At 36.6% G+C, this 12,923-nt stretch overlaps 1 protein-coding gene across 3 annotated transcripts in view; it reads right to left on the bottom strand.

The window, feature by feature from the left end:
• Jakmip2 (janus kinase and microtubule interacting protein 2) overlaps positions 1-10,717 on the bottom strand; it is a 173,427-nt gene extending 162,710 nt beyond the window's left edge. For all 3 annotated transcript variants that reach the window (XM_047556188.1, XM_047556187.1, XM_047556185.1), the window contains exon 1: positions 10,425-10,717. In XM_047556188.1, coding sequence (XP_047412144.1) covers positions 10,425-10,427 — 3 coding nt within the window. In that variant the 5' untranslated portion in view covers positions 10,428-10,717. The remainder of the gene's footprint in view (positions 1-10,424) is intronic.
• Between the last annotated feature and the right edge of the window lie 2,206 nt (positions 10,718-12,923).

The following is a 12,923-nucleotide window of genomic DNA, read 5'->3' on the forward strand; positions in this document are numbered from 1 at the left end:
TTGAAACTACAAATTATCCTGTTGAAATGTCATCGTGATTGTCCGTATCTGTAGTATTAAATTTCATACACAGAATTCATTTTTAACAAACATTGGTCTGCAGGGTTATTCTATATGTTCATTTTCAGTTTCTATATTAACAAAAGTTCCATGTTAACCCGAAGAACAATGGCCATCAATTGGGGAGAGAGGTTGGGGAGTGGAGGTGGTGTATATGGGGAGCAGGATACCCATGCAGAAGATGGCCTCCCCCTGTTCAACCACAGACACTTTTGCCTGGAGACATGCAGGCCTATTGTTGCTAATTTTCTTACTTTCTAAAAGGAAGCAGATATTCCTGTATTTCTTCTCATATCAAAATTAAAAAATTTTGGATAAAAGTATGTTCTTAAAAATATTGTGCTGGATATACATACTACTTTTTACTAACATTTTACCCAAGTTTACAAACACTTTCCTGAAGTAAGACCTGGCCCCAAGCCTCCAGGTTTTAATAACTGTGCTGTAAAATCAAATAGACCTCACTCCAATTTCAACTCTAAAACATACTAGCTGGATGGCTCTGACTAAGGTATTTAACCCATCAGAGCTTCGTTTTCCTCTTGCAAAAAGGAAGAAAATGCCTACTATACCAAACCTGTGAAGATGGCAAAAATCTACACCAATGAAAACACTCAGCATCACAGAAACCAAAGAAGTGCTCAAAGGATTTAACAGTTTTCTCCTTTTCTGAATAATTTACTTTTCATACCTATTATGCTCTGAGTATATCACATATCATTGCTATTAAGAGGGTCAGAGCTATCTCCTTTGTTGTTGGAATAAATTGTCTTACTTGAATTATAAGAAAAACTCTAAACTATGGATCTTTTCAGTTCTTCCAAAGAGTAAAGATGAGTCAGCCTCAAGTCTGAAACAATTTTCAGTGTGACCCAGGGGAGAATGCATCTGTGTACAAAATCCATCTGCTGAATAAAGCTCTTCCACTGTTTCATCAGCGACTGTCATAAAGGTCTCCTGGTTAGTCAAACTGCATTAAGCATCTCAAGAATGTGGTTAGTGATGGCACCAGGTAAACTGAGACCCAATCAATTCTGCTTAGATTATAGTTGATTATATAGTCAAAAATCAATGTTCCAAAGTAAAAGGATTATACAAAATAAATATGGACCATTAAGGTTTTCAAAGTATGCAAATGTTAGTTGGAGTTCAGTAAGCAAGTGACCAGTGACTACTTTCTAGGCGACTTCACTATGTTGGCTTGGCTTCAAAAATCATAAATAGAGAAAAATATAAAATCATACACGACAGTCAAAAGAGATTGGACAGTGTTTTGTAGTCAAATATGCCTAAATATGAGCATTAGAGTGACGTGGGTATGTTTCTAGCATGCATTTGAACTTCGGTCCCTTATACACCTACAAGCATATGGAGGATGAAAACCTGATGGTCACTCAAGTGTTGGAGGAGCAGTTTTCCCTACTGCAAGCCAACGATTTCCTTTCTCTTCTTTCCAAGTGCAGCAATGCACTCTGAAGCTCTAAGTTGTGACAATCCAGCTGAGAAGATTGCAAGAGGAGTATGACACGCCTCCTGTGTTAAATCAGTGGGGCTAGGCGGGTGTAGTGACGCATGCCTGTAATCCCAAGGAGGCTGAGGCAGGAGGATAGCAAGTTCAAAGCCAACCTCAGCAACTCAGGAGGGCCCTGAACAACTTAGTGAGAACTGTCTCAAAAATATATTTTTTAAATGGGGTAGGAATGTGGCACAGTGGTTAAGTGCCCTTGGGTTCAATCCCTGGTACCAACAAAAGAAAAAAACAAGAAGAGGGTGGTATTGGTACTTCGTTTTACTTCATTTTAAAAAAGATGAAATTTATTTTTAATAATTACTAATGTTTTAGTTATCTGGGTTAAAATACTACAAATTCTACATTTTATAGGTGATTTTATTAAGTGAAATGTTTTAAAAATAAGAGAAAGACAGTACTGGGGATAGAGCTCAATGATAGAGAACATGTTTAACAAGTAGAAGGCCCTGGGTTTGATCTTCAGCATCACAAAAAAACTATATATATAAATAAACAAAAGAAGTCAAAATTCAAATAGTTTCCATAATACAGCTAAAAAACATATATTCACTAAAATATAGAAATCCATCTTATGGTTGACTATCTACCACTTAAAATTACTCCTGCCTGAAGGCAGGAGAAAAAGAGCCACTGCACCTGGGTAATTCCTGCCTTTGGTTGTAGGTAACTAGAGATGAGCAGATGACGGAGAAACCTCAGGAATTCCAGAGTATCCATTTGCATAATCTGAATTGTCTAGCAACTTTGTAAGAAACTAAGTTTCATATCTGTAACACACATCTTCAAAATATCTAAGTCCTTCTTTCTTATCAGTGCCAATTAGTCAAATTAGCAGTTTGTGGTTTTACATGTTAATTCTCTGCACAGGATTTTTATAAATTCAGCAAATTGTTTATCCTTATATGAAAATCAGCTGTTGATTGTTTTGCTCATCATGTAATTGCAGAATATACAATAGTCTAGATGTTATAGAATGATATTTAAGCTAGAGAAGAAAAAAGGGAAAAACATAAAGGAAACCAGTAGAGAAAGGGAACAGAGGAGGGAGGAAGGGAGGGAAAGGAGAAGTCCAGGGGAAGGATATTACCAAATTATGTTATGTGCAAGTACAAATGCGTCACAATGAATCCCACTGTTATGCATAATTATAATATGTCAATAAGGTTAATTATCAAAAATAAATAATAAATTAAAATGTTTATTTTCATTAGTATTGTAGCATTAAAAATGTGAACAATTTCTTTTTTTTTTTTTTATTAGAGAATGTGTTTAAATCAGATACGTTTGTCCTTAGAGTAGTTTAAAGACCTTAAATACGGATCATTGATGACTACAGAGTAAGAACTAAGCTTAGTTTTGGAAACTACCTCTTTCCATGAAATGCTGTACAAGAAAGAGTCAGCAAGGAATGTGGGTGAGAAACATTTGCTTGGTTTACATTTTTGATGTGGCTATACTGGGAAGCATTTTTCAGGGGAATATTTCCAGTTTGAAGCAGAAGGCAAGATGAAAATATCACCCTTTTTTCTTCAGCACATACTCACAGGTTTTTTTAGGCATAATAATCTCGGCAAAATTTCCTTCTTTGAAAATAATACCAAAGAGTTGTTTTCTAATCGGATTGTGTCAGCTAAACTTGGTCAGATCTGGTTCTCCATGTGTATTTTAACTGCAGCTGAACTCCAGAATTTCAAGACTGCAGTCAATGCCATGATCTTGACTTAGATGCCAAACAAAGGCCACAAAGACGTTTTCTTCCTACTTCAGTTTCGGTGTGTCAGCAGGCTAGGCACCCACAAGGGGAGAGGGGAGGGAGGCAGTGTCCTGGGTGGCTGGAAGGTAAGGCTCTGCACCTGCCAAGTACACCTGCTTCCATGTCACCCTTTCTATATTTGATTTCCAAACTTACATGAAAGCAGAATGCTGCCTTAATTTATTTTTAGAATATATTTCTGTTTCAGCTTCTCTTTAGGTAAAGATATGAAGGAATAATTTTTTTAAATGAATTTAGTAGGAGGGATTTCTAGAATAGCAAAATAACTGTGTGTAACATAATTAGATACTACTACTAATAATTAAACTACAAACTTATTTTAATAAATTACAGTGAATTCAAAGGTATCCCCTTAACAATGTCACTATTTCCTATTTGTAATTTAGTTTTGGAGAAGGCATAAAAGCAACCACAGAAAGGTTGACAGCAGTTCTTATGTCACAGCATGTAGTGAGCAATCTTTTTTTTAAGTACTTCTTTAGCTGTAGATGGACCTTTATTTTATTTTATATGTGGTGCTGAGAATCAAACCCAGTGCCTCTCACCTGGTAGGCAAGAGCTCTACCACTGAGCTACAACTCTAGCCCGTGAGCCATCATTAATGATGAATCCATCACTGTACTTGGTACCTTTAAGAATTTGATTTTCCCCACCAAGGGCTACACAACATTCTGAGAATATCTCACATATGGATATGATCTATTTTGTGCAGATTATTTATGTCTTTATTTATTTTCATTACCGGGGATCAAACCCAGGGGGCATCTTAGTCAAGCATTCAACCACTGGGCTACACCCCCAGCTATATGGATACTTTAAAACAATGAGAATCGCAGTCTAAAGAACTGGTAGTGAAAATCTCTATAATCTTAGGACAAAGGGTTTTCACAGGAACCTCAATTCATTCATTCATTCAGTCAGTCAGTCAACCAATATTGCACCCACCTTATGTGAAAGCATTTATTAGTAACTCATGAACAGTTCAATTTACTGCCTTTAGAGTTTGTAATCTAGTGAAGAGAAAAAGTCAAAACAAGAACAAGAACAACAACAACAAAAAAAAGAACAAAATCAAATAGCCCCGAAGTCATGACTTTTGGCAAATGCTATGAAGGAAACACAGGAAACACAGGGAGGGACAGAGGGAGCACATCTAGGATATCCTCTCCACACAGTTAGACTCAAAGTTCAGACATCAGGTTTAAGATGAATCCAACCATTCATGTTTAAACAGAGAAAACAGTCAGATCAGGCTGGCATTGGAAAACCATTATATACATGTTTAATGAACATAGTGAAAACAGGAGTGGACAAAGATGCACCTTGGTGTATTCTGAGAAGTCTCGTGACAGCTTATGTATGTTGCTTAAATATGTTTCTGTAAAGGATGTGAGTTGGTCATAGAGGTTAAAACTACAGGATACATACCATCATATGTGGCGTAAATGTACCTGAAAGAGATTTGTTCTTGTTTTTTTTAACTGATACTGAGGCACACACCTGGTGAATTTCCTCGTGATTCAAGCTACGGATTTCACTGACTTGGGTTTTCAACTCATTAGTTATCAGCAGACAAGGGATGACCAAGGTTAATTTAATACACATTATGAGATGCAATAGCAGGTCGGGGAAAGGTAACTCATATTTCCTGAAAATAATGCCTGGCTCCACAGCTGCTATAAAACAAACAAGTTCTACCTATGTCAGGAGAAGTACTTAAAATCTAAGTATAAGGACCCCTAAGTGGGGAAAAAATAGCTTGAATCAAGAAAAAAGAACAGAGATTAAAAATTTTTTAGAAATATATTTATTAAAATGAAAAGATGGCCACTCTCTATCAATTAAAACATGAAAATCCATCTGTTGAGTATGGTGAATTTATGAAATGACATGTCTGTGAGCATTTCTATGTGCATATGAAAAAAAGTGTAGAAGAAAATATTCCAGAGTGCTAACAGTAATGATTTCCTGACAGTAGGCCTACAGGTAATTTTCATCTTCCTTTTATAAATTTCTGCATTGTGATTTTCCTCCAAAATACATAAGGATGTATTATCTTTTCAAGTAAAAAAATCTTTGAAAGACAAAATTTAATTGTATTGGCGAATAATGATGTAAATAGATTATCTTGAGTGTGACAGGTTTTACCTTTTTGAAAGTTAATTATGAGTGATACCTTTTTCCACATATGGAATGATAGCCCAGATGGCATGATGTGCTAGTTGGTCAAGGTTGAATTACCATGTGGTCAGATAAACTGTATGCCTTCGACATTAAAAATAAAAGTCAAGAACCAGTGAGTACTGGGTCTAGTGGCATATACTTATAATCCCAACTACTTAGGAGGCTGAGACAGGGCAATTTTGAGATGCAGTCTCAAAAATAAAAACAGGGCTGAGGATGTAGCTCAAAGGTAGAGTGCACCTGGGTTTAATTCCTAGTACCCCCAAAAAAATTAAATAAAGGAAACCAAAATATGAGATTGTTTTTGGAAAAATATTAATTTTTGATATTTCAGAAAAGTTTAGAAGTATTTGCCTCGGAAAACACCAAAAAGTTCTTAAACTGAAGTACACTTATTTTATAACAACATTAGTTTTATTTTTAAGAACATGTAGGTGGAGAGATGCTCAGGACATAGGTAGCAGGTGGTATATAGCTTTTTAGTGCATGTCATATTACAACAAAGTTTGAATTTTCACCTAGACAAATGCTTCTATGCTTTTCTGAAGGCCAGATATTTTCTAAAACATTTTTGTGTCTTTTTTTGGTTTTTGCAGGTATTTTACACATATATTTAGTCTGTTTGGCAATTCAATATTATCAAAAAGCAAATTGTGGTACCTGAAATATTCAAATAAAAATACAGATAAAAATGAGACACATAATGTAGATTTACAATATTTTATATTTTATATATCAAACCTGCAATTTGTTATACTTTCTCATATGGTAGATTTGGGTCTATAAGACCATTAACCAAACACAAATTTGGCCAGGTATAACTTCAGTGAATATGTTTCCATTTATTTAAAATAATTATGATGATAAAAACTTTAGTGATCTGATAGAACTGTTGAGAGTATAAAACAAAAAAATATAAAATGGGAAGTGAACTTATGAACTATTAATGATTATATTAACATAAGATGTATGATACTTATGTACTAACTATAACTATATTATTTTCATCATTATCTATTTTAATGTGTATAACTTATATCCTCCAAGGAAATTCTATGTTGTTAGCATATGCAAGTTATGCTAATCATATGAGTTCTACTAACAGTTATTTGTAAATTCATTAATTCATCCTGTTTGAAAACATGTTGTCACTTGATAAAAAAAAATAGTGGGATGTATAAGGGAGTAATTTATCTGACTTCAAAGTCACACCCTAGTTTATTTATTTCAGTGAAAGTTTATTATTGAGTTATTTATGTTGAAATTTCCATAATAAATCCGGTTTCCTTCTATGCTTCTACCACAAGAAACAAAGCACTAAAAGCACTAACCTTTTTATGAATCAATTAGGAATATAGAAAACAGTTTTTACTCTCCAAATATTTTCTATGTCAGTTTTACCTTCCACATATTTTCTAAGGAGACTTAAAGTGTGAAATAAAACATGTTCTGAGGTCACTTGAAAAAATAGGAAATAGCATATTACCAAGCAAAGAATTAAAATATTTAGGTTTTAATTAAAACAAGTTTTACTAAGGGCTTTCATGACTGTTAAAATATTTAACTTTAATATTCCAACAAGAATGACATTTTCAAAATTGTTTTGGTTAAAGGTAATTAATACTTACTACTCAAACAACACATTTAAGTAGCACATTTAAAAAAAATAATTTTGTATGTATCCTTCATCATAAAATTTTCTTTCTGACATCAACTTGGTAGCTCTTGAATCACTTTGTATCTAGGCTCTACTAAGTAACACAATACATTTTTTGTTACACAATACATTTTTTGTTACACAATACATTAACATACAACAGGGAGTAATTTTTTTGCAGGGGTACTAGGGGTTGAACCTTGGGATGTTTTACCATTGAGCTGAATCCCCAGTTCTGTTCTTCTCTTTTTGGGGGTTGGGGGGGTGGGGACTGGGTCTTGCTAAGTTGCTGAGGCTATCCTTGAACTTGTGATTCTCCTGCCTTGGCCTCTGGAGTTACTGGGATTGAAGGTGTTCACCACATGACCTGATCAGGGAAAAGTTTTAATATAGGTATTTGGCATCACACTCCATAAAGTTGCCGAGAAAGAAGGGCTCTAATGAACAGATTAATCCCTGCACTCTGTCAGAATTACATAAAAACTTCTCCAGGCAGATGATCAATTGATTTTTTTAAATATCCAGATTTTGTAATTTAGAAGCCCGATACAAAATGCAGTCTGTTGTAGATCTAGAAGTACCTGGTAGTAAGCAACTCACACTCTTAAAAGGACAATTTACTCTAGAAAAAAATCAGAGGAGTTCTTGAGAAGTCTGATACTAGTCTGATATTAGTCCATCTCAGACAAATGTATATCTATGTCATGCTTTTGGACGTTTTAATGAGAGAAGATTAAACCACCTTATCTGATTACCCACATGACTACTCTCACTTACTAGAAGGAACCTCTACATTTTATATTTTAAATTTTCATTCTTCCTAATGAAGTTTAAACCCACTGACCATATTTTACATTCCAAAAAATAGCAATATACAACCCCCTTCGTAAAACCATCAGCCTATTTGAAGCAAATAATTGTTATCAAACGAATAACTGATATCTCTCAGTTTTTTTCTTCTTCAGATGAAATAATCCTAGTTTCTGTATCCTTCCTCAGACACGAGACCTCCAGATATAGCTGAAACAGACTACCTGTAGTAAGTATTAAGTCCATGGCTGACGGTGATATGCCTCTGTTCAAACTACCAACTTTGCCCAGAAAACCACATCTAAATGAAAACTCAACACAAAGGAAATAAAAACAAAACCCTATAATATCTGCTTTCATTGCATGAAATGGTCAACTACTACATATGTTTTTTTTTTTCAGTTTATTATAGATATGTCAGAAATTTTACTTTTTGGAAGTCAAAAGTTATCATTAAAATATTCAGGATGCAATGTGTTATAAAAAATTAATATGACATACCAACCCAGTACTTTCTTACTCGTCCTATTTTATATAGTTGTTATAATTAGGTACATAGAAGCATGAGTTTACAGAGTTGTGACTCTACATAATATATGACATGCTATGAACATGTTATATTAGCTCACTAAGAAGGTGTCCCATATACAAACCAAATAGAAAAATTATTCTCAGAGAAATTAAACTACAAACCTTACACATGTAAAAATTATAAATGAGGGGGCAGTGTTAAAACGAAAGAGGAAGACAAGAAAAAAGTATGTGATTTTACATTGAAAGAAATGACTACACTGACAATGATACTGTTGGAGAAGAGACTGATGGCTGAAATCAGTGTATATGATGAATAGGATATTACTAATACACTTTTACCTGCAAGGATTTTTCTGGCTTTAATTCAATGAAATCCATTATTTTAGGTGGTAATGGAGCCCTGCATGCTACTCATCTCAGGCATCTTTAGTCTTCCTGAGCTGCCTTAAAACCTTGACATAATAAAAGGTCAAGCAGATGCTAGTAAGCATTTATAAACTACAACCCCCCTCCTACCATTTCAGCACATAGTAGCAAGAGCCATTCTCCAGCTAAGCTTCTCCTTCATTTCATTGTATAAACTGGCTGTTTTGGAAATGGCTATCCCGTGTTTTGGGGAATACTTAGATTTTCAAAACAATCTTACTTTCCTACTTAATTACTTACAGAAGCAGATCAGTAACATAATATTTGGGAGAACTATAAAATGGTGCCTGGATACTGAAGGAATGAACAGCAAATAGCAGCACTATTAAATAAAATGAATGCATTTCACCTTTCGGCTCAGCCGTGCTGCATGGGACACAAGGTACACACATACAAAGGCTGGGGTGGAATTTGAGAAAACTGATTTGTTCCAACATTCATTTGGCAAGATGCTGGATGCAAAATAATACCACAAGCCACCTCCCTTTCCCCTCATTGTAAATCCAAGGCCCTCAATATCACTCCCCACAAATCCAATTAAAAATAAAGAAAAGAGCCACTCTATGAATTCACATCTAGTTCCATAATGCAGATCAAATGATAGGCATCTGTCTTAATTGGTCACAAAGAAACTAAGGGACAATAATAAGAATAAATCTCACATTAATCCAAAGGAAGTCAATGAATGATAATACAAACCAGAAACAGTTTCAAAAATATGCAATTACTTCCAAGCATGCAAGGCCACTTAAAACCCATAAAAATGATAGTAAAGCAAGCATCCTTCACATAGAAATATGTTTCATAAATGCAATAAAAATGCTAAGTAATGTGTATGTCTGATATGAATATCCATAAGGTGCATGTCTGCATGTTCACAATCAAATCTATGTACTAAAAATGAAACTCTGGACCCATCAAATGGTTTCTCAACAAGAGTACTTCAAAGTATGAAATAGAAGGTTAAATTCTGGGGCCACCTTAGCAATGAAGAAAATAAACAAAACCACCTGATAATTAGGCCAAGAAGGTTGAGACACCAAATGGGGTTTTGAGGAAGGCCCAAACCCTACATTTGAGAGCTGCAAATGAAATGATTCCTTTCAACAGCACCCTTTTCTTGTTGTTAGCGGTTTTTCCACCCCCTGATTTTGTTGCTATGCTTGGGAGGGAAGGAATCAAGTAGCTCAGTCTGTATTCTGAGCCAATTTGTGATAAAAATCGGAATTTTTTTTTTTTTTTTTTTTTTTTTTTAAACACAAGCGGATGCCTTCTCACTTCTCTCCCTGGCAACCTTCCTCTCCCTCCATCCTCATCTCTGTCTCCACATCTCCCCCCTCCTAGTCTGAGAGACGGGAGTCATTGTTCAAATGCAGGCCACAAATGTATACACAAGTCACTTAATAACCAGCTAAACCAAGAAGGTAGCCCCTTCGTCTCCTACTCACCATGCTGAGACATGGAGAAGCTGTAGAAAGGAGGGAGAGATGCAAACTGAATCCATTTTCCTTGTGACCAAGTCGGATGCAGCCTCCGAACCCAACATCAGCCGCGGCTGCTGGGATTTTTCCCCCCTCCTCTCTGGCTGGCGATGTTGCGAATAGGAACCACCCTTCCAGCCCCACTAGAATGTCAGCAGAGGCGACAGCGACAGCAGCAGCAGCATCACCGCTCCGGCCTCCTCCCTCTTGGAGGATGGGGTGAGCTCAGAAGCAGCCAGGAACTTGCAGCAGACACCTCCACTGGCTCCTCCTCTCCCTCCCCCACCCCCACGGCCCCACCCCTGCTGCGGTAGAGGCTGCCGGCCCGGCAGCTGCTGGTTGTCATGGCAATGGCCAATGGGTAAGCGCTGGGTAAGGGGGAGGGGTGAGGGGCGCAGCAAGCTGCAGGGGTTGCAGGGGAGCGAAGTTGAGCTTTTGCCCTCTGAGGTGCTCTTGGGTCTCTCCTATCCTGGATTCCAGGGCTTCAGAAGATACGGGGCAAGGGTGAAAAGGCACGGGAAAAGAATAATTAAAATTTAATGAAAATCTGGCTATTTTTGAAATTTCTATAGTTTTCCAATAAAATGGATTAAATCTGCTACCAGAAAAAAAAAATACGGAGAAAATTACGTCGTGTGATAAAAGATTATTACTCCAAATTCGTTTGTCCTTAATAGCGTCTCCCCCGCACACCCCCCCCCACTCCATTCAATGCCGTTCAAGGTTGTTGAAAAGCAAAGCGAATGACTGGATATTTCAATAAACCAAGAGTCTGTTTGATTCCGTTGCACTACTCCCGGCTCCTTCTCAGGTTTTGCTGTTTTACCAGCTCCCCCTCTGAAGAGGACCTGTTGGTATTGGCACTCCTCTAAGGAAAAGGAAGTTGGGATAGAGGAATCTGAAATTCCTTTGAACAACCCAGGTTCTCGGTAGCACTAGTTGGTGGACAGTTCCAAAACCTTTCAGTGTCGAACTCCTGGAGTTTCAATTTCCTGCAAGCAATTCCATGCTATTTTCATGGATGCCTGTTCAGAGTTCCAAAGCCAGCTGGCAGTTAGAGAGGGAGGTAGGAAAAATGCAAGTGAAATCAGCAGTGTTGAGTACTAAGCATGTTCTGTTTCTAAGTATAAATTATAGATGACACTAGTATTTCTCGCATGCAGTAGTTGTAAAGATTGACTGAGATAATGCACTAAAAGCAGTTGGCATGTAGTAAGTGTACAATAAGTATTTACTATTATTACTATTAGTAGTAGAGTAGTACATGGTAGCCACTGCTTTATAAGGCTTTTGAGGGAAGAGCATGGCAATCTCAGGTAGGAGAAAAAATTGAGTTGATAAAACACTAAATGTGTGATGGTTCTGATGGTGATGAAGATGGCCAAGACATCAAACCTTAAGAGAGGACATGTTCTCTAAAACTTGCCAGTTAAAGATGTTTTAAGTCTTGGAAGACTCAGATGATTTTCTCAAAACTACATGACTAATAAATGGCAGAGAAATAATCAAAACCAGCTCTTCTAACATTATCACATCTCTCATAATCACAGAATAAAGATATTCTTTATTTTTGTTAACTCAGAGGTTTTTGCAAGTTCAAGTAGAATTAATACAGATTTCAGAGTCATTCATTTCTGATGCCAGTATTTACTACTGCTATGTGTTGGGACAAGTTAATTAACTTCCCTGAACCTATGTTTCTTCATCTACATAGTAATCTCAGATCCTCATGGGTCATTGTGAAAATTAAATGGAAAGCTGTTTTAAGCACAATGTCTAGTGTATAGTAGGTACTCCATAAATATTGACTGTAATTATTTGTCACTTATAATAATGAATATGAAAATATGAAAGGACTTTATTCCTGCATGAGGTCACTCATGGTGCTAGAGGCTTATTCTGATAAAACTGACTTGAAGGTGACTGACTGGGTGGTAGAGAAAAGGGCTGCAGTTCCTCCTCAGCACTTGATACTGAGTCCTCTTCAAGGGGAAGCCTGTATACTGCTTTGTGTTGCTCATGGCCCCTGCCTTCTCCCCAAACCTCTATACTCACATACTGCCTGCACACATTGCCAATCACCATCACGTAAATGTGGCTGTGTAACATAAAAGAATGAGTTTGTGGGACACGAATGTAATCCCAGCACCTCAAGAGGCTAAGGCAGGAGGATCGCAAGTTCAAAGCCAGGCTCAACAACCTAGCAAGGCCTTAAGCAATTCAGTGAGACGCTGTCTCTAATAAAAAAGTAAAAAGAACTGGGGATGTGGGTCAGTGACTAAAGCACTCCTGGGTTCAATCCACAGTACCAAAAATAAATGAGTGAAATTAATTAATTATTTATTTATTTTTGGTACTGGGGATTGAACCCCTGGCGCTTAACCACTGAGCCACATCCCCAGTTCCCATCGTCTTGCTTCTTCTTGTATCCTCTACTTTTCATCTTCTGCTTTTTCCACAGAGAGA

This window comes from Sciurus carolinensis, chromosome 6 (genome assembly GCF_902686445.1).
Source record: "Sciurus carolinensis chromosome 6, mSciCar1.2, whole genome shotgun sequence".
Taxonomy (NCBI): Eukaryota; Metazoa; Chordata; class Mammalia; order Rodentia; family Sciuridae; genus Sciurus; species Sciurus carolinensis.